The sequence below is a fragment of the Schistocerca cancellata genome, chromosome 2, assembly GCF_023864275.1.
Source record: "Schistocerca cancellata isolate TAMUIC-IGC-003103 chromosome 2, iqSchCanc2.1, whole genome shotgun sequence".
In the NCBI taxonomy this organism is placed as follows: Eukaryota; Metazoa; Arthropoda; class Insecta; order Orthoptera; family Acrididae; genus Schistocerca; species Schistocerca cancellata.
The window spans coordinates 480514478-480537797 of NC_064627.1; the positions used below are offsets into that span (position 1 = coordinate 480514478).

The 23320-nt window shown below is 43.8% G+C and overlaps 1 protein-coding gene across 1 annotated transcript in view; it reads right to left on the minus strand.

Moving 5' to 3' along the window:
• Positions 1 to 231: 231 nt before the first annotated feature.
• Positions 232 to 23320, minus strand: part of LOC126155449 (collagenase-like) — a 71684-nt gene continuing 48595 nt past the window's right edge. Inside the window, exons 5-6 of the mRNA XM_049916229.1 lie at positions 19654 to 19763; positions 232 to 408 (exon numbers count right to left, since the gene is read on the minus strand). Of these exons, the coding sequence (XP_049772186.1) occupies positions 232 to 408; positions 19654 to 19763 (287 nt within the window). The remainder of the gene's footprint in view (positions 409 to 19653; positions 19764 to 23320) is intronic.

Below are 23320 nucleotides of genomic sequence, written 5' to 3' on the forward strand. Positions count from 1 at the left end.
AAACGTGGTTTTTCTGTGTAGACATTATATACGAGCTTGTCGCATCAGCTCACAGAAGGAGGACCTAAAACATTACTTTCTTCACATCATCCTCATTCTATTCGTATTTTACATAACTGTAAAACACACAGACAAATTTTGAAGTCTACTGTTATTTGACTCCTACGGCAATTCACAAAACAGTCTACAATAGCAAGGCACACGCATTTGTACGGCCACCAGCTGTTCCTATCACGGGCGTATCCCGAGACCAGTATGTCGAGCCAACCAGTCGAGGTAGGCGGCCACCATGGCGAAGCCGGACGTGGCGCCCTCACAAGTGGTGGTGCCCTGTATGAAGCTGGCCACGCCCACCACCGTGAAGTTCCCGTCGGCCTCTGCTCGCTGCATCGGGCTTCCGAAGTCACCCTGCAAGCAGAAGACAGTCGCATTTACGTGACACCAGGCTAAGTGGACACTCGCTGTAACAAGGAAGGTGACCATAGGAAATATAATTGCACAAGTTTGCGAACGAGTATATGTGTATGTGAGTATGGGTTTGCGTGTGAGTGTTTGTGCGTGTTGGTTAGTATGCTACTCCTACACGCTGAACAGTTGGACGGATTTAATGAAACTTGAAATGGAGATAGCATATACTCTGCGTTAACTTACCAAAGAGATCGGGGAGGGGGTTAAAACCTCCTCTCGGCAAAGTCGCAGGTAAAAAGCCCACCCAAAATCTCTGGAACGATTTCAACCAGATTTGCTGGAGATGCTCTGGAAACTCAGATGGGAATTCCTGGAGGGAAGGCGACGTTCTTTTCGATAAACACTACTGAGAGAATTTAGAGAGCCGCATTTGAAGTTGACTGCCGTACGATTCTACTAACACCAACATACATTGCGCTTAAGGACCACGAAGATAAGATACCAGAAATTAGAGCTCATATGGAGGCATATAGACAGTCGTTTTTCCCTCGATCTATTTGCGAGTGGAACAGGAAAGGAAATGACAAGTAATGGTAAACGGTACCCTCCGCCACGCACTGTGCAGTGACTTGCGGATGTAGATGCAGAAAGGGAAATGTAGCCCACAGTGCGCGAATACCCATACTTTATTCATCCAACATTTGAGAATGAGAGCACTTTCTGACTTGGAACAAAGTTTACACATAATATTACACCTTTACGAAACTTTTTTCGTTGACAGCCCCCATTAAATGGCGAACAGGAAAATTTTTATCGCTTACTACATTTTCGTAGCTCATGCAGTAAAACTCCATCCTCCACCGAGGATGACACTGCGGTCGGATGGTGCCGGCAGGCCACTCGTGGCCTGAAGACGGAGTGAGTGCTACCACTGACGGTATTTGCGACACATTTCGCAGACATTGTCCACCTATGTTACTGGGTGTACTCACGAAAATGTATCAGTGTATGACACATAGTTCAGGAGATATGACGTCAAATACCGGGATACATGAGAAACTGCCGCATCGTGCGTGCTTTTTTAATTTAGTACTTCTTTACTACTAACTACTCACAACACGTGCAACATTATATCCTTGTACGACATAGTTCAGGAGATATGACGTCATAAACATTGAGGTGCGCGAAACTGCAGGGCAAAATTTACTAGAGATCTAGAGATACAGGTGAAATACGTGAAATACATGCAAAGTATGAATTACATATGTGTACGCTGTCAAAGCTGCAGGTAGAAAGCCCATCCAAAATCACTGGAACAATTTCAACCAGATTTGCTACACATATTAGTTATGATCTGGAAGGAAATACTGTTAGGATAAAAACCACCAGCCTCCTGTTAGTGCGGCGGTGATAACATGGGGAGAGAAGAGGGAGGAACAGATGGATAGACAGAGATGGGAAGGAGGAGATGGATAAGATAGGGGCAAGAACAGGTGGTCAGCGAGAGAGGAAGGGAGACATTGACAAAGAAAGGGAAAAGGAGGAGGTAGAAAGAGGTAGGTGGAGGAGGAGATGGACAGAAAAGGGGAGGAAGACGAGGCTGACAAAGCGAGAGGGTGGAAGAGGTAGACACAGGAAGGGGGCGGGGCAGGACGCGAACAGAGAGTGGGGGAGGAGGGGAAGGACAGTGGAACGAAAGAGGAGGAGATGGACGCAGAGAGCAGGAGGAGGACATGAACAGGGAGAGGAGGAGAAGAAGACGGATAGGGAGAGGGGAAGGAGGGGGTGGACAGGGTGAGAGAGAAGGAGCAGATGGACAGAGAGTGAGACGCTGCAGGAGGTAGACAGGGGGAGGTGGGGGCAGGATATGGGCTAACAGATAATTGGAGTACGTACATACACGGGCATTTTTCTACAAATAACGGTTTAACCGCGGGTACCAACACAGGGCGGAGGTAGTAGGTGATAAGTTCCTATGCGACCAAACTGCTAAGGTCATCGGTCCGTAGGCTTACACACTACTTAATCTAACTTAAACTAACGTACGCTAAGGACAACACCCATACCTGAGGGAGGACTCGAACCTCCTACAGGGGAAGCCGAGCGAACCGTGACAATGCGCCCCAGACTGCACGGCTACCTCGCGCAGCGGAGGTTGTAGGAAATAACATAACAGATGGCAGCGAAGTGGTTAACTGCTGAATGGCAGTTTCCGGTTTTTGTATGGTTTTGTTTACAGCGAGATGCATTTCGATTTTTCTCCAATTTTCAATTATCAAAATATATTTATATGTTCAGTAGCTTTTTGCCTGCAGCTTTGCCGGCGTTTGCATAAGTCAGATTTATTTTACACACGCACATATATATATGCGAGGTGGCGCAGTGGTTAGCACACCACACTCGCATTCGGGAGGTCGACGGTTCAAATCCGTCTCCGGCCATCCTGATTCGGGGTTTCTATGCTTTCCATAAATCGTTTCAAGCAAATGGCGGGATTGTTCCTTTGAAAGGGCACGACCGGTTTCCTTCCCAATTCTTCCCTAATCCGAGCTTGCGCTCCGTCCCTAATGACCTCGCTGTCGATGGGACATTAACCCTTTAATGCATAGTGTAGTTGATCAGTTACAGACTTCATTTCTTCAATGTATCCTATACTGTGCAACATTTTGTAACAAATTCGTTATGGAGTTAATGTATACACTCTACTGCAGCTGCTAAGCTGCTAGTAGGTCTTGATAACGATCGTAAATGGCAGGATGAACTGAACCAGTTCGATAATCAGCTGTGTGGATGTACTGCTGCCCGTGTGTTTTGGCGGAAGTAGAGACTCTTTTTTGGTGTTTGTGCACTGATTTGTGGGTTTGAAAGTTACTTTTTTATTTTGAAAACGTAAGTAGATACGGTGTAGACGGTTAATTCGAGTGTCTTTACGATAGATTTGAAATTAGGTCTGGTTTTGTGTTTGTAGCGATTGTCAACAATAATGCTTTGTTAATTTAATTAAAAAAATTTTCCAATATTTTTTTCGTAATGTGGGCACTAAAACTAAACGTGGTAATTTTTACAGCTTGAAATAATTAATCACGCATTTAAGGGTTAAACACGTATCTGCTCCTCCTCCTCCTCCTCTCTCTCTTTCTCTCTCTCTCTCTCTCTCATATATATATATATATATATGATGTCCAAAATTAAAGCAATAGATGGAATTTTGGCAAGGTTGCGTTTATTTTGCCATAAGACAGTGAGACAGTATAAGCGGGTGATAGTAAAGTAGAAACAATGTAAAGAATACAGATGTAAACAAAAACAACATGCGTAATGGTAGACAAAAATGTTCTTCGTTTTTTCCAACTTAACGGATTTGCACACACATTCCGTGAACTCATTAATGTGCTCACTATTGGATGTGACCACTCCGTATAGGATGTGACCACTCCTGGCAGCACCATAGCTCTGATAACGACGAGACACGCTGTGAATGATGTCATCAGTCTCATGTTGAGGCAAAAACGCCCATTCATCCAGGCCGGCCGGGGTGGCCAAGTGCTTCTAGGCGCTTCAGTCTGAACCGCGCGACCGCTACGGTCGCAGGTTCGAATCCTGCCTCGGGCATGGATGTTTGTGATGTCCTTAGGTTAGTTAGGTTACAGTAGTTCTAAGTTCTAGGGGACTGATGACCTCAGCTGTTAAGTCCCATAGTGCTCAGAGCCATTTGAACCATTTTGAATCATTCTTCTAGCAGAGCTGCTCGAAAGTCTTGGCAAGTGAATGCTGATGTGATGCCACCCGATGCTCCGCAGTGCATCCTAGACATGCTCTATGGTATTCAAATCCGAAGAGCGAGCAGACAACGCCATACGTGCAGTATCTTCCGTTTCCGAGAAAACGTCAATCGTATCGAGCAGTATTGTCCATCAGTACAAAGTCTGAACCCACACCACTTTGCAACAACAGCACATGGCGCCCCAAGATCTCGTCATGATACCTGACAGCAGTTAAACCTTTCCGATTCACCTGTACAATTTCATGAAGAGCTGTTCGAGTGGTCAGCATAATCCCTGCGCTCACCTTTCTGGATCCTCCTCGATATCGGTCTCTTTCCTCAATGTTTGGGTCCTTAAATCGTATTCCACTTTCCCTCCAGAGGCGGATCCGTCGAGAATCACTGTCCAGACCAAATCTGTGAGAACATTGGATCACTGTTCGATCGTGCACGTGGCATGTTGACTACTCAACTCTAGACGTTCCCTTCTGTGAAGAAGCGTCAGAGGTACACGTACATCAAATCTCCGACAATAAAGGTCACTCTGGCGAAGCCTTCTGTACAGCGTTTGTCTCGATAAAACATGTCCCGTGAATGCTACGAGGTCAGATGCCAGTCGCCGTGCAGCACTAAAGCGGTACCGCTGTGCCCTTACAAACATATAATGGTTTCCCTTTCTGGTGTCACACGTGGTCGTCCCTACCCTGGTCTTTTGGATACTCTGTAAACTGCCGCCACATGCTAGAAACAACAGAAGTATTCATTTTAAGCCATCGGGCCACATCAATTTGCGACTGTCTCGCTTCCATTCTTCCTGCAGTTCTCCACTGCACAGTCTGGCAGACGTCTTCTCTGTGCCATATTGCACAGCCTGTGACGGCGTACACAGCGATTGTGGATGTGGGACTACCCGACAAATACTACCCCGATTGAAGGGTACACTGATGTCATCGCTAGCGTGGTTGTCCGTTGACCGGAATGCCATCTTCAGTGCAGAACGCGGTCGTATGCACATCTGTTGACAGGTTGTATGACTACATCGTCAATTAGACACAGGAAGGAAGAAATTGCGGATTGTTGCTTTAATTTTGGACGCCAGTGTACATACACAATTATTGAAAATTACCTCGACACGTTCAAGTGTTTGTAAAAAGAAAAAAAATTGTTTCGAGCTAAGGTATTATAATTGATTGTATGTTCTGAAACACCAACACAAGAATTTTTTTAGGACGATCTCCAGCAGTATGGCAGATACACCAACGGAGAAGATATTTTTCGTGATGGAGTTCTGCAAGATAAAGTTCACAACCACAGTGCTCGGAAATTCAGAATCACATTTAACAACGCGGTGACTACCAGATAATCCATTTACGAGCGGGTATAGAAGTTGAAGGCAACAGGATTTCTTGGTAAAGACAAGAAGGTGGGTGGCCATCGACACTTTAGTAATCAGTTGAATGATTTATGGAAATATTCCTCAGAAGTCCCCAAAAATCAACGTCTTGTGCCAGTTACGAGCTAGGAATTCTACAGTAAACTTCTTGGAGAGTGATGAGAAAACACGCGCAAGTGAAACCATACTGGATTCAATAGCTCCAGGTTATTAACCATGGCGGCAGAATTCTGTGTAAACAGTTTTGCATTGAATACGGCGCTTAATGGATGAGGACGATCTCACTTGCAGCTTGATTTTCAACAATGAGACCATTTTTCACCTGAATGGTCCAGCAAACCGGCAGAATATGCGAATATGGGGAACGGAGAAACCGCACGTTGCTGTTGAACACGTCCGTGGGTTTACAGACGCTGTCAGGGTAAAAAGTGTAGTCATGCCACAATTGCGAGGGGACGGTGATAATTTCATTTTACAACATGATGATACTCCATCACAACTTCATTACGCTGTTCATGGATACTGAGTTACGATGACAGTGGAGCGGTCATGCATCTGCTTGCAGTTTGCAGTTGCTGGCATGCATGGCCGCCATGTTCAAATACGGACATTTTGAGTCGCGTGAGGCGGACTGGCCTTTAGACTGAACGTGTGCTGTGTGACACACATTGGGTATTTGTGAACATTCCACAAAAAACTCCTTGAGTTGCTCTTTCCATATATATATATATATATATATATATATATATATATATATATATATATATAATCATATAACTCATTACAAAACAAACATTTTTACAGTCACTTGAAAGTGTCTAAATCATTTTTAAAAACTCCATATACAAGGTTGTCAGAAATACTGCAAAGCTTATAATTGTGCTGCAGAGTAGGACGCGCTGAGAAAGAACTGTTAAAAAAAATTCGATACACCACTCGTTTCTGAGTTAATCAACATTCAAGTTACCCTCAATTAGGCCGTTGCACTGGAAGACTCATGCGGACCACCAGAGACAGTGTCTTCTTTTGGTTCCCTAAAACCGTACAAGAGAGTGAGTCAGAAATTGGACTTGGGGCGGTAGTAAGGATCGAACCCGAGCCAAAGGCTGAACAGTCTCGTGCGCCGTCATATACATCGTATTTTATACTCTGTGCGCCATACTCGAGTTTTTATAGGTGGAATACTACAAAAAGGAAAAACAAGTTTTGCAAATATACTGATAAAATGTAATACAATACGAATACTCAGAGGAGACAGTTGTCGGTGGAAACACAATCTTACTAATGTACTTAATGAAATGGTTTTTTATACAACATTTCAGCAAATTGGGAATCAAATCAATGCTTGCCGTCCTCAAAATTGATTGCAATAAAAATACTCAGTAGAAATGGCTGTCGTTGTTGTTTGGAAAACTTTGCTAATGAGATGAATGAAATTGCTTTTTTTAGATAATATTTCACCAAATTGGGGATGAAGGCTAGTGCTTTCTGTCATCAAAACTGATTGTAGATGTTCATCTGTTAATGCTGACCTGTAATAAGGTTTTAGATATTTCATCTTTGATCATGTTTTTCACACAAATATGTGCACCCAAATACAGATGTGAAACCCCAAACATGTGATATTAGTTCACCATATTCGTCACTTGGAAGACGTAAACAGAGTTCTCTTAGATTCAACTTCGGCTATTAACATTTTTGCACGTTGCATATTAATTAAAGCCAACTAGAAGATAGGTAGGAGTTTCTCAGTGGTACAGTTAATTCGATTTTCAAATATAGAAACATCTCCTGCACTTGCATCAAGACCCGAAAAACGAGAACAGAACGTCGCACTACAGCGCTACACGCGGTACTGGTCTGGTAACGCTGCCAACTTAAAACTGTGTGTTGCCACAGTGGCAGAGCAGAGCCCTGCGTTCCTCAGCTAGGTAGCAGAAGCGCCACACGCAATTTTTCTTGCGACTACCCAACTCTCAGGTCGACCGTAAAGCATGTTACCAGTCAACGATAATACGTATACAAAAAAGTTGGATTATTCCAATAACACTCCGCAGACTCTGATGTACTACTTTCACATAATTTTCTCGTTTCTTTCAGTATTACATCGTTTTAATTTTTTTAAGAATTTGGAAATATAAAATAATGGTTTCTTAGCTCGCCGACGATAGAAAAAGTACCGCATTTGGCGCCCGGGCCGTAGTTTTCCGACGCCTGATCTGCGCTATGAGAACAACTGACACTAATTTTCAGTACAACGAAAAACTGGACAAAGTTGTAAATATCATTTCTTTTATTCTCTCAATGACTGTTATCTGTATGCGCCGTAGCTGTTCGTTGGCACATTTCTGATACGGTTTTTGCATTTTCTGAAATACTATTATTTAATCAAAATATCCACGGGTGTACTGCCGGTCTACAGTGTCCAACGGGCACAATATTTCGGCGATCATACATGTCGCCATCATCAGGTGAACTGACGGACTGAGCTCCTGTGAATGTGCCGGTACGGAGATCCCTACGCTATGGCTGCTCAGGGGGAACTGGGTTCGGTCGCGGTGGCGGCCGATTTAAATACCCTCCGCCCGCGGCACACTCCCTCCGCCGTCCGCGCCCCGCGCCACGGTCACGCGGTGGAACAGATTGCGACGGCGTCTGAGATGACGTCGGTTTGATGGCTCTGTCCGCCGTGGTCGTCACAACTATACGTTTGCTCGATTTACTCTTGATTAACCCAATCGCTGGTTCCCAAGCCTTGCTAAGATTATAGCCACAGTCACGGTTTATGATGTCGTCATTGGTGCGAATTTCGATGGCCTCTCTAACAACGCTGTCCCAGTATCTCGACGTCTGTACCAGAATCCTCGTGCGTTCATACTCCATAGCGTGATTTTCCGACAAACAATGTTCAGCGACCGTCGAGTTGCTCGGATACATCAGTCGAGTGTGCCTCTTGTGTTCACGGCATCGATCCTCGACGGTACGCATCGTCTGACCAATATACGACTTGCCACATTGACACGGAATCTGGTACACGCCGGCCTTCCTCAAACCGAGGTCATCTTTGGCGCTCCCCACCAGTGCACGAGTTTTATTCGGAGGACAAAACACAGTTCCGACCCGGTGTTTTATCAAAATGTGGACGATTTTTCCCGAGAGTGCGCCTGTATATGGAATAAACGCAGTGCCTACCTCCTCCCTCGCGATTTCATCCATCTCCACAGGTTGTGCTGTAGCGGTTGGGCGGAGAGCACGTTGAATCTGCCACTCTGAGTACCCATTTTTTCGAAATACAGTTCTCAGATGTTCCAATTCCTGGGGTAGACTCTCTGCGTCAGAGATAGTGCGCGCCCTATATACTCGAGTTTTAAGCACCCCACTCCGCTGTGTGTGGCAGCTGTCTGCGTGCAAATACAGATCAGTGTGCGTTGTCTTCCGATACACCTCGTGACCTAGGGTGCCGTCAGCCCTTTTCTTCACCAAGACGTCAAGGAAAGGTAATTTACCCTCCGTTTCAGTCTCCATAGTGAATTTGATGTTGGGGTGTATGGAGTTTAGATGTGTAAGGAAGTCAAAGAGTTTATCCATACCATGTGGCCAGATGACGAACGTGTCGTCCACGTAACGGAAAAAGAAAGTAGGTTTCCATTCGGATGACGACAGGGCTTCCTCCTCGAAGTTCTCCATGTACAAATTTGATACCACCGGTGAGAGTGCGCTACCCATGGCGACTCCCTCCGTTTGTTCGTAGTATTCTCCATTATTGATTATGTTACGATGATTTGAAAATGGGCCACGGCCCGAAACTAGTTATCGAGTGACAAAAAGCTTTAAATTTGCAACTTTGGCTGTTTTTTCGTTGCACTGATTAACAAAAGTTGCTGAGCTACAATTATTGCAGCATGCTGGAAGTTCTGAAACTAATTTTGCCTGACGAGCAGCTTGAAATACTGCGCGCGCAATGGGCTGATTGGCTAACTTCAACACTGATTAACTTGGAAACGGCGCGATGTATCGAATTGTTTTCTTCACAGTTATTTCTCAGCGCAACCACCTTGCAACATCCAAACAAGCTTGCCGCTGCCTTTTATGCTGTTGCTTGTAACTCCTTTTCTGACGTGTGTTCATTGTTTTCAGAAATACCTGTTACGAACTTCTGACTTGTAGAGGGGAGTGAATGGGAACCTGTGTCCTGAATCTTCTGCGGTTTCAGTTCAAATGAGTAACACGTCCACGCCTGCTGAGGGAAAGAGAAAAGTCTCAAAGCTGCTTGTCTTGGTATGCAGTAGGTAGACAGGACGACGTATATACTCCTTGTGGGGTCGTACGCAAAGTTTAAATTACGAGTCTCCTGTAGAGTCAGAGGAAGATCTGCTGGCACCAGGTAGGATGGAGAGTGTGGTGTACCAGAACATGCTTCATAGGCACAGTGTCTGTAGCAAAGTTGGTGGTCGCTTCATCGAGCCCTTGTTGTAATGCATCAGTACTGTTCTGTACATACAGTACGCTGGCTTCTCCTTTTTGTTTTGCAATAATGTAAACACGTAATTTGTAAGTGTTAAATCGAACAAACGTACTTAAGTGATAAATGGACGTTTCGTTATGTTTCCTTTCGAATTCTTACACAATAACATTACTGCGTTAAGCCTAATTCGGTTCCGCAAGCAGAAGTGGACGATTTAAATATCAGAACTAAAATCGTCGTAGAAGGGAAAAGGTACGTTTCCGTACAATTGTTTCTGTTAAGAATATTATATACACACTCCCCTTGACAAGTCCAAGAAGTTCGTTGCGGGAATTTCGGAACACTCTGTATGTATAACACACGCACGCGTAGCATCAGTGATGCGCTGATGCAGTGCAGCAGCATTCAGCAGGTGTCCGATTTTTCATACAAAAGTCAGAAAAAGGAGCTACAAGTTACAGAACATAAGGTAGCTCCAGGGTTCACAATGCTATTGACAATAAGTATGTATTTATGACGATATAATATATTATACCAATTGAAGATGGATGACAACAACGCTTCTTGGCGTGTATAAAGGTATATAAAAAGCTCAACTGCCATTAGCTTTAATAACAATATTATTTATTATATCAGTGTTCTAGCTGTAGCAACACAAGCCTCTATTTCATCAGCCGCAGGTTGGGTCAGGTTTTTCGACCACAGATATAACGTCCGAACATCTCTGTCACGCGTACTTAACACGTATTGTGACAGGTGCATGTTATGAGAAGAAAGAAAAGTTCGCACAGAAATGTTTTCTCACAGACTGATGTAGGCTTCAGGCAACATCTCATACACCCTTCACGATAAACTTGCCTCATGATGGCCCCTAGGATAGGCTGACGAAACCGAGGCAGCTAGCACGGTATCTGGTCGAGGGGTAATTACTAGCGATGGCAACATTAGCCACCACGGTTTTGTGGGGAGTATTATGCCCCTGTTTAATATATGAAAAATGTAAGAAAACACAGAACTGAATGTAAAACTATATTCAACTGACATCTTTCACCACAAACTTACAGTGATTGGACAAAAATATAGAAACATCAAAAACACAATCCATTATAACGCCTAAAACTGTGTACGAAATCCACTGGCATTCAAAACAGCTTCTAGTCGGCTGGGAATGGGTAAATACAGGTTCTTTGTAGTTTTCAAGAGCATCTTCTGACATTCTTCCTGCAAAATAGTGGCATCTTCGGGATGGTCATCCAGCGCTCTTCTTTCCACAGGAGATCATAAAGGCTCAGTAATTTTGGCATTTGGTGAGTGGTGTCCAGGGGAAATGCGAAAATTCATCCTCATGTTCACAGCAACTAGTCGTGGGCGATGCGAGCTTTGAGAACAAGGACCCTGTCATCTTGGAACACAGCCTCGGCATTGGGAAACATCAGCGAACCTCAGCCACGTTTCACTCTTGGAACGTACACTCTGCTGCGTGAAATAAGATTAATCCAACCGAATTACTTTTGCCATTGCTCTATAGCCCAGGTTTTATGGCTTAGGCAGCACGTTTTTTCTATGACGGACATTTGCATCGCCGGCCGGAGTGGCCGAGCGGTTCTAGGCGCTACAGTCTGGAACCGCGCGACCGCTACGGTCGCAGGTTCGAATCCTGCCTCGGGCATGGATGTGTGTGCTGTCCTTAGATTAGTTAGGTTTAAGTAGTTCTAAGTTCTAGGGGACTGATGACCTCAGAAGTTAAGTCCCATAGTGCTCAGAGCCATTTGAACCATTTTTTGAACATTTGCATCACTGATGAGAGGGTTTGGAATTCTAGCTGGCCCTACAGTTAGTTTCCTGCTTATGGAGCTCCGTTCTTGCTGTTTTGGTGCTGAGAGATTTCATTAGTACGACGTTCAGTTCTGCAGTGACTTTTCAAGCTGTCGTCTTCTTATTTTTTGTCAAAATCCTCTTGAATGACCGTCTGTCACCATCACTCAATACACACTTTCGTTCGCATTGTGACTTAGCAGATGATATTTTTCCGTCTTCACTATATACGTTATAAATCTTCGATGCGATGTTCTTGAAACACCAAACACTTCGCCTCCCTTGGTTACAGAAGCAGAAGCATACCAGCATCGACAATTTGTTCACGCTCTGTTTCACTAACATCTACATCTACATCTACATGGATACTCCGCAAGTCACATTTAAGTGCCTGGCAGAGTGTTCATCGAACATCCGACATAAGGCACTCACACTTACACAAAACACTGCCTGACCACGACTGACGCTTGCAACGTATTGATAAAATTGCACCGGTTTCCGCTCGTGGTCATACACAACAGCACAACCTTGAGGCGTAGGTAGGATCTGCATTTATGTTCAAGCGTTCAGTTCTCGCGGTGTTTCTATATCTTCACCCAACCACAGTACGTGACAGATTTGACGTGGAAGCGTGCACACGACGTCGCAGTGGGAGTCGTTCGAATTTTCTTGAGTGATAGAATACCATCAGATTTCAATTGCTGATAATTTCGAAACTAATAATGTCTCAACACTGGCTGAGCCCACAACGGATAGATCATGTATGTGGCTTTGGTTTGTCGCGCAGCACTGTTTTACCTGTGACATCGTGCCAGTGTAGGAGCATGCGCGCAATTCTTAGGAATTAACTTTGAGTGAAGTTATAAATTGGTGAAGCAGGGAAATGCATTTATCTGAGAAATTGATTCCTGTGTCATTGTTAAGACCTTTCGGAGCGCTACTAGGACCCAAAGCGAGATTATAACAATATGTGCCGGAATGTAAGTGAAAATTGTTATTAAATTTATGATTAAAAAAATGAAAGATGTCGTCTCATTATAGGAAATGTGATTCCGAGGAAATTTCGCATCGGAAGGAATACAAAAAACAAAAAAGTCCAATGGCGAGCGAATCCGAGAGCTGTTTCAGGGTCGAAAAGAAAAACGAGGAAACGGCGAGAAGCGATTACGTAAGTGGTTCATAGGCATACGCGGCCAGCAACAGTCTAAACGTCTACGGATCGTGTGCAGGCGTCGTTGCAAGGCAATACACAAAACAGTGATAATATAGAGGCTAAATGCGGTAACCTTGCGATTTATCTAGTCTGTAAGAGTCACGCTGCTCAGTGAAACACTGTATTAAAGAGACTGATGATTAAAGTACCTATTAATACGAAACACCTTTTTATTATTTTATTTCGAAGTTTAACGAAAACTCTACGGCGCTGACGCGAACTACTCACACAGGAATTTTTCATGCTGTTCCCTTTATATACACTATATAAAGTAGTGTTGACCTTGACGATATAAGTTTAAATAACCTGTCTAACGGCTAAGGTCATTCTGTATGGGGTAATATTTTCGCTTTACAACTGAATAATAGAGAGATATCTTGTTACGTCAGATTGCTTACAAGAGTACGCTGCACCAAAGCAGAGGAAATTTTGAAAATAGGCAACACGATATTAAATTATCGAACTAGATAAAATTCCAAGGCAAGCTAAGCATGTTTTTCGTTCCATTATATTGACTGACGGTTTATTCGCATAAGTTTCGAAATCATGAACCTGTTGTCCCTGACCTAATTTGGTCTTAAACTAGTGTTCAAACGATAAGTGGAAACACGATTTTGACCATGACGAATTAGTTTCCTTTCTATTTTGCATTTAATTTTTATTGGGCGGTCCAGTTGTCAAGCAGATGGTCTGCTAAGACTGCTTGGCTACTGAATTTCCCGATAATCATTACTGGCACTCACAAGTTAGATGCAGCATGCAGCACCACGAGAATAGTTATTCTCTACATCTGCCTGCACGTCTATACTGTGCAAGGCACTTTATGGTGTGTGGTGGAGGGTATCGCGTGTACGATTGTCACTTCCCCTTCTTTCCTGTTCCAGTTACGATTGGTGTATTGGAAGAACGACTGTTGGTAAGTCTCCATGTGAATTCGAATATAATTTTATCTTCATGGTCTGTTCGCGAGATAAGGTAGGGTTGGTTAGCTTTTTTAGAAAGGCATGAATTCGCAATTTTAACAGTACCTCCCGTGATGCACAATGTGTCCACTATAGCAGTGCCATTGCAATTGGATGAACATCTCGTTGAAGCTTCCACTTCACTAAACTAACCTGTGACGAAACGCCTGCTTTTCTTTGGATCTATTCCTACCTGTTAAAGGTCACAGACTGATAAGCAATGCTAACAAGGGAACATCCCCATCGCACCCCCCTCAGATTTAGTTATAAGTTGGCACAATGGATAGGCCTTGAAAAACTAAACACAGATCAATCGAGAAAACAGGAAGAAGTTGTGTGGAACTATGAAAAAATAAGCAAAATATACAAACTGGGTCGTCCATGCGTAAGATAGGCAATATTAAGGGCGCCGTGGTCCCGTGGTTAGCGTGAACAGCTGCGGAACGCGAGGTCCTTGGTTCAAATCTGCCCTCCACTGAAAATTTTGCTTTCTTTATTTTCGCAAAGTTATGATCTGTCCGTTCGTTCATTGACGTCTCTGTTCACTGTAATAAGTTTAGTGTCTGTGTTTTGCGACCGCACCGCAAAACCGTGTGATTAGTTGACGAAAGGACGTGCCTCTCCAATGGGAACCGAAAACATTTGATCGCAAGGTCATAGGTCAACCGATTCCTCCACAGGAAAACACGTCTGATATTTTGTATACGACACTGGTGACGGCATATGCGTCACATGACAGGAATATGTTGTCGCCCCACCTAACTTGTACACTTGGCGAATGGGTAAAAAGATTCTTCTACCTTGCCCGATTTAGGTTTTCTTGTAGATGTGATAATCACTCCCAAAAAAAGTGATGAAAACATAAGAGTTTTTCACATAAACTGAAAATAAAAAGTTAAAATTTTCGGTCGAGGGAAGATTTGAACCAAGGACCTCTCGTTCCGCAGCTGCTCACGCTAACCATGTTTTTTTTTTTTTTTAAGTTAAAATATTTTATTAGTCATAACATTCCACAGTAGTACACAATTTTCAACTGACATTTAAAAGTAATAAAGCAAATTAAAATTAATTACAAGTTCCTTGGCATTTTAGAAAAAAAAAATCCAAGTCTAAACCAGATAGTGATGTTCGTCACTTGATCGTTTTTGTTTTCCAAAGATCAAATTGTCTCTCGTTTCTTCATGTTCTGAAATAGCATCATCGAAAATGGAGTTCACATGACTGTTCTTCTGAGGAAGTTGGCGTATGTATCATAATAATTATTCATGCGTAGTAGCTTGTGATGCTGGTCGGAAATGTACGTCCAAAAATCTCCTTCGCTCCTTTCTTTACTGGACAGCAGGTAAAATACCGCGTGTCCCTTCAACCAGTTGACGGCGTTTTTCTTCCAGGTGGGGTATAGCTCCTCTTCCGGGTATAAAAGGCACGCTGGCGTTATCAAATACGGCGGTTTTCTCTGCATAGTTGCTAATTTTTTTCTAATTGACAACCATATATTATTCGCATTTCCACATACAAATTGATGTTCATCTGTATCAATCAGGTTGCAAGTGGTACACAACGGGGAATCAGCCAGGTGAATGGAATGTAGTCTGGAGTTCGTTGGAAATTTCCTATTCACAAAGTAGTACCACAATGACCGCACTTTTGTTGGTAAATACGGGTGGTGTATGTTCCTCCAGATATCTTGCCAAGAGTGACCGACGTATTTTTGTTCTATGATGTTCTTGGTCTGAAAGTTCATTAAGTTTTGGTATATTTTCTTGACTTTGATGACATCTTTCTCGGGTGTTCCCAGTCCAATGTAGCTATATTCTACGAAGAAATGTTTTAGGTGGTAAAGTTCATTTGGGATGTGGTGAACGTCTATTGGGGCGTCCTGGCTGGCCGGCGCTATTTCATTTAACAAGAATGCGGTGACACTGTCGACTGACCGCTTCCACAGTTTATATGTTTTACAGACGTACAATGCTTGTGCTTTATTGTACACGTCTGTCAGATTCAATCCTCCGTTCTCAATCGATAGAGTCAATGTTTGGTAAGACTACGGCGCTCTTAAAACCACACACTACTTGATGTTGCATATATTAGACATGGACTACTCAGTTTGTATATTTTGCTTAATTTTTCATAGTTCCACACAACTTCTTCCTGTTTTCTCGATCGATCTGTGTTCAGTTTTTCAAGGCCTATCCATTGTGCCAACTTATAACTAAATCTGAGGGGGGTGCGATGGGGATGTTCCCTTGTAAGTATCGGTTGAACGAGGGTTCTGTAAGCTATCTCCTTCGTAGTTGGCATACACGTCCTGACGATGTGCTGCTTTCTGTCTCTCGAATGACTACTAGTCTTCTTTTGTGGCGGCGTTCGTAGCGACAAACACTTCGCTGTAGAAACGGCTTACGAAATCACCGCCACACTTTTAATAGCGGGCCGACCGGTCCGCTGGAACAGTGAACAGAAAGATGAAAACCCAAACACTCTGATTAAATAAAAGTCGGTACTTATCTTTATTAACGAAGATACAGAAACACAGTAGTGAACTCCGTGTCTACAGAAATCTGTCTAGTTCGAGTCGGAGCGGCTAGGTCAGCGTCGGCTGACGACAAACAACAACTCTGCTGCGATGAACACACAACTGACTAGCAAGTACACAAATCGGTGGCGAGTATACAACTGAGCGGCGAATACAGAACTGCCCTAGCGCTCGCGACTCTAGCGCTTAAGAAGACAGAAGCCAGCGGTGGCGCGCGCAGACTTGCGGCGATTTCCTGTATCGCTGGCGCTGCTATATGCGGACGGCGTCCGGACTTTGATGCTGCCAACCTTTTTGGCAGCGGGCTCGGTTGGCATTACTGGCTAGGATATAACATCTTCCATTTTGAATTACTCTGTACACATGTTCCTGGACATTTAATGTGACAGTTTTCAATGATTCTTGGGGACTCGTGTTATCACACAGTAACGGGTGTTTCCTCCTATTCCAGGGTCAACTGCACCAAGTGTCCACCCTCTCTGTACTACTTAGATGGTTCAGTACCACAGTAGCTTTTAATTTGCTTAAAATTTCCTTTACATGTGATCTTTATGACTTTTAGACTGGAAGGTGAACATTCGAATCTAGTTAGCTCCTAAAGAAATGATATCATGATGGCTAATTGGAAATAATTTATAGAAATTCTCCTTTCTTACGACGGTTATTTCATTTATCTATTTATTTAATCTTATGAGATTAGGGCCATCAGGCTCTCACTTCGCCCGCAGCTCGTGGCCTAGTGGCTAGCGTTGCTACCTCTCGATCACGTGGTGCCGGGTTCGATTACCGGCTGGGCTGGGGATTTTCTCTTCGCGGGGACTGGGTGTTTGTGTTGTCCTCATCGTTTCATCATCGTCATCATCATCATCATCATCATCATTTGTGACTGTGGCTAGATTAGACTGTGTAAAAAAATTGGACTAGAAATTGGGACTTTGTACGCGCGCTGATGAGTGCGCAGTTCAGTGCCCCACAACCCAAACATCGGCATCACAGGCTCTCTCTTACATCAGACAAGTTTCACATCCTAGTTACCAGTGAAACAACTATTTTAATATGACAGATACAATGAGGTGACAAAAGTCATGGGATAGCGATATGCGCATGTACATACGGCGATAATATCTCATACACAAGGAGTAAAAGGGCAGTGCATTGGCGGAACAATCATTTGTACTCAGGTGGTCTATGTGAAGACGTTTCCGCCGTGATTATGGCCGAACGACGGGAATAACAGACTTTCAACCCGTAATGGCAGCTTTAGGTTGACACATGGGACATTCCGTTTCGGAAATCGTTACGGAATTCAATATTCCGAGATCCACACTGTCAAGCGTGTGCCGAGAACATCAAGTTTCAGGCATTACCTCTCACCACGGGCAACACAGTGGCCTATGGCCTACACTTAATGACCGAGAGCAGCGGCATTTGCGTAGAGTAGAAATGTGGCGATAATGGGCTATGGCAGCAGGCGACCGACCATTGCTGACACCACAACATCGCGTGCAATGGCTCTCCTGGGCTCATCAGCATATCAATCTGACCTCGACGATTGAAAAACCGTGGCCTAGTCAGATGAGTCCCTGTGTCAGCTGGTAAGAGCTGATGGTAAGTTTCCAGTCCAGTGTGTCACAGACCCTACGAAGCCATGGACCCATGGACCCTAGTTGTCAACAAGGCGCTGCCCAAGCTGAACCGATCATTGACTGGATACGGTTATGTTCCGCTGCTTCCAGACGATTTGCAGACATCCATCGAATTAATGTTCCTAAACAACTCTCGAATTTTTATGGATGACAATACGCCATGTCATTGAGCCACAATTGTTCGCGATTGGTTTTGAAGAACATTTTCGACAGTTCGAGCGAATGTTTTGGCCTCTCAGATCGCCCAACATGCATCCTATTGAACTTTTATAGGACACAATAAACAGGACAATTTGTCCACAAAATCCTGCACAGGCAACAATTTCGGAATTATGGACGGCTATAGACGTAGCATGTTCAGTATTTCTACAGTGGATTTCCAACGAATTGTTGAGTTCATAACATGGTGAGTTGCTACACTACGCCGCCAAAAGGAGGTCTGACGCTATATTAGGAGATATCCCATGACTTTCGTCACCTCAATGTACTATTAAATTGAGCGTCTATAGAGACAATGTGAATAAGTCATACTGACTATGAACTAATAATTTTAACAATTGCTGCCTTTCTGCTCCTGCTGCTACCACTAATAACGATAATAGTAATAATAATGACAATGACAGTGACAATAATAAGAATAATGATAGTGGCAGATATGAAAATAATTTATAGGTGTACAAAATAGATGTTTGCTGATCCAGCGAGTTATGGGGAAAGGAAATTTAAGGAGACCGCCGCAGCTAAAATAATTCGAAATGCTTAATATCTGGTTGGGAAGAAGGATGTATGGGGATAAGAAGTGCGTACAAAGGCCAATGGTAGTCATTATTGTTGCTTCACTAGATATGTCATTAACTGTCTTCTGGAACTGGGAATGTTATTCATTTGTATAATACAATACAGGAGGTTTTTCCAGGGTCAGGTTTGTGCTACTGGGAAGGTCTTCAAGAATGTGACTAACCGATGGAGTAACACAGAAAGGATTTTGCTCTGATGGGGACGGGTTTTTCTGCCATATTGTTCAGACATGTGATTTAAGGTCGAGGAGTGTTATGAGGGACATTGTACGCCGACAGAACAGTAAAGAAGATAGAGGCTATGGAAATCTCTGCGCTTGTCTGCACGCAACCACGAAGCTGTACATATGATGCTGAAATATGATCAGAGAGTCGAACATCACAGATACAGCGAACACCGCAAACGTTCGCTGTTATTGAGAGCAAAATCTCAGTAACAAATATTTAAATGCTTATACTTTCAAAGCCATGGAGAATGCCGCCGAAATTCGTAGTCTTTCCAACGAAAGTTTAGAAATCTGTTGCTGTGGGTATTGTCACAGACTTGCCAAAATCTCCATTGGTTACAAGTTGTCTTCCTCGTCGCTAACTCTTAACATTAGCAGCCACTGCACACAGAACTCTAGGGTAAATAAGTTGACGCTTCCGAACTCACCGAACAGATGGCTTCGTTATATCGGCCCACTCCGCAGTAGGACCAGGCGGGACTGCAGATCGTCACGGGCTGGAAGTACGCATACCACAGCACTCCCGGCCCAGAACCACCTGCCGATGAAAACGGCATCCTTGGTAAACAATTTTTGGAATTTAATTCAGCAAGAAAATGTCGTTACATAGTCATACCTATTTGTCGAAGATGAAAACAAAACAATCGTAAGTCTCTGTTGCACGTGAATTAAGTTTTATTGTCCTATTGCACAGGCTGTACTCTGAATTCTGACACAGTCACAGGCTCATACAGCTACGAGAACTTTCGGTATCTTGTGTAGCTTTACGTCGCTATCACGCACACACCATCTCATAGAGACTATCATATAGATGTTGGATGTCACCTCGTCAGACAGGGTTCCATGTTAGTTCCACTTGTATTCACGTAAATTGTCAAGTGATGTTGGCAGCACGTAGGCTGGACGGGACAGTCGCCGCAGAATGGCCCACAGATGCCCAGTAGGAAGTTGTGAGGGGATCGCGACAGTCATGGGCGCTTTAAGTGCGTCTTGATGAACGCGTCGGGTAATGCGGGAAGTGCATTCGTGGGCACTGTGTTGTTGGAAGAACACATTTTTTTCCGACGTAACAGGAACCTCGTCAGAGTGGAGTGGACGTTATTCTCAATGGGATAGTGAACAGAGTTGCCCTTTTTTGCCGCTGCCTGACACACTCCGGTAGTTTTCACGCCCCATTCGACTCCATTCACGCAAATGACGCTCAGTATTGCTAAGGCAGACCCTGCTCTAAAAGCTAAACACTGGACGTGCCGTGAAGCGGCGTGAAAAAAACGTGGCGAGCGGCACCCTTTGATCGCAGTACAGTAAACGGCTCCTGATTGTACTTCCTGACTTCCAGAGAGAAAAACTGGTTCTAATCAGGGCTCCAATAGATGAAGGATTACCAGTGTCCCTCATCTCATGCGGCAGATGAGAAGATGAGATGTGAATCCATATGCTCCTGTCGTTTATAAATAATACGATAAGCTTGTGCGTCTTTCTTGAGCATCTTTGACCCAAGTTTGCAATCTCTCGTTGAGAGAATGAAAAAATATCCGATGAGCTAGGCTGTCAGTAACAGGACCACAATACGGCAACTCTGGTATACAGTGGTTTTCTCTAGTGATTTTCTCTAATAGAGCTCACTGACTACTCCTGGCTTGCCTAACGATGTTTACTAGCCTAGACACGAAAATGACGATTTTACACGATTGAAACCGTTCATGTCAATATATGATTGTGACCATAAATAAATAAACTTTTAAACTGCACATTACTGGAAACGACAGACCACTCTTAGGCGAGTCATATATTGTTGTTACGACAGCAGCGCTTACATAACGAAGCTACAACACGGTAATGCTAATCATTGACTGTTGTTACCTTCTATCTATGTTCTATGACAATGTATTTTAACGTCACGTCTTTATAAATGTGTATTTTTCATTTGAACTAGGTTTTGCCCGGATTCATCAGGTGGTTAGTTTCTTATGAACCATACTTCTAACAGAGACTTTTTGTTCTGATCTTTGTGCTTGTTAGTATCTGTGGTTGTCATCCCGTAATATATCGCCGAAAATGGTAGCCCAACAAAATAACAAATTGGAAATTAGGCAGCTGAAAGGTGTTTGATTTGACATTCTGTACTGAACAGCCGAGGCCACGCAACCATTTCTGGAAAGATGACATACAGAGACTTAATAACTGGTTGAGTAAGACGGTACTGTGGTAGCAGCAAGGCAAGAGCACACTACTTCCAATGAGTTTCTGGTTAGCGACGTGAAATGATAGTCCTAGTTAACTGCCTGGCTTTCGCACATCTCAGTTACTGATACAGTCGTATCATACTGACACTAAAATGGTTTCAGTTTTGAGTGTTGATTTCTTTTTGCCTAAAACCATATCTTAACAAATAAAAGAGAAACTTCATGAAGCCAGAATGCTGGATGAGTGGACCAGAAGTGACACCTAACTCATTTTTAGGAATTAGAACTTCGTATCCTGCAGAGATCTAATTCCAGATCAACGTTGGCATTACTCCTTCGACTACACCACGTTAAATGCGTCCTTGTGAAAGGTAAACTAATCTTCCGTCTGCAGCCAATCACATTCCACATGATGTTAATGTCTAGTAAAAATACGTCATAAACTGCGACAATTATTTCTTTTAGTCAAGTTATACACCTAGTACTCTCAAATTAATGCGAAATAATGAATGTGGACGCTTTTCAATGACTAATGTTGGGACGACTAAGGAGTCATATTGGTGGTTATCAAAATTGCAGGAAAGGGGACAATGAAGTAGTCTGAGGACATAGCATACATTCTTCTGACAGCTCCAGATTTCCAGTGGGTGAACTACATCCTTAACTCTTGAGGCACTGTGGAAAAGTTTCGAACTTAAGTCAGTGCACTGGCACATAACCAGGCGTTCCAGAGCTGTGCATCATCAAGCTTATCAGTCAAATAATAGTGATGTAAACTTCGTCCACTACCGGTATTCGAACTGATTGACATTTAGAAGAGCATCAAGGTATGTGAAAGACACCCTTTACGGTGGCAGGTTTCTAGTTTACAGATAGCTATGCGAGACGTAGCGCTCACAGTCAGAGCACTACTCTTCCTATAAATTGACGTGTTAAACAACGAATGTATCGAGAAGGAAAGAGTGTTTGGAAACAGTTTTCCTCTCCATTTTAATCGTAGTACTATTAATTTGAGAGACAAAATTGTTTAATCTTCTGGAGAACGTAATCATTAGCGATAGAAGTGGGCTCATGGGGGCTCTCATACATACATCACATTTGTAGGTGCAGCGGATGTTTGAAAGCTACTAGATTAAAATCATGTGCTGCACCAAGACTAAAACTCGGACCATTGCCTTTAGTCCAAGTGATGTGGCGCATTGGTTAAGGCATTGGACTCAATTTAAGAATGAGCAGGCGCGAAGATAGAACAGTATTTGCAGAGGGCGCGGATTTCGATAGAGGACGCTCCTTTGACGGCTGCCAATGCGCATGTGTATCTGGGTCATTTTTTACTAGAAAGCCGTCGCCGGGAACTTGCAGTCTCCACTTCAGTCAGGTTGGGGTCCTGACAGTGTTTGAACTGCGAGTATGTGCGCGTTGTTCATTACGGTCATGAGTGTTGCTCAGCATTGTGTAGTCGTAGTGTCTGAGTCGACGTTGATTTGTAGTTCGCCTTCTACGGCAACGTTGTTATTTGGTACGCATCTCATTGTGCCGCGTCTACACTCCTGGAAATGGAAAAAAGAACACATTGACACCGGTGTGTCAGACCCACCATACTTGCTCCGGACACTGCGAGAGGGCTGTACAAGCAATGATCACACGCACGGCACAGCGGACACACCAGGAACCGCGGTGTTGGCCGTCGAATGGCGCTAACTGCGCAGCATTTGTGCACCACCGCCGTCAGTGTCAGCCAGTTTGCCGTGGCATACGGAGCTCCATCGCAGTCTTTAACACTGGTAGCATGCCGCGACAGCGTGGACGTGAACCGTATGTGCAGTTGACGGACTTTGAGCGAGGGCGTATAGTGGGCATGCGGGAGGCCGGGTGGACGTACCGCCGAATTGCTCAACACGTGGGGCGT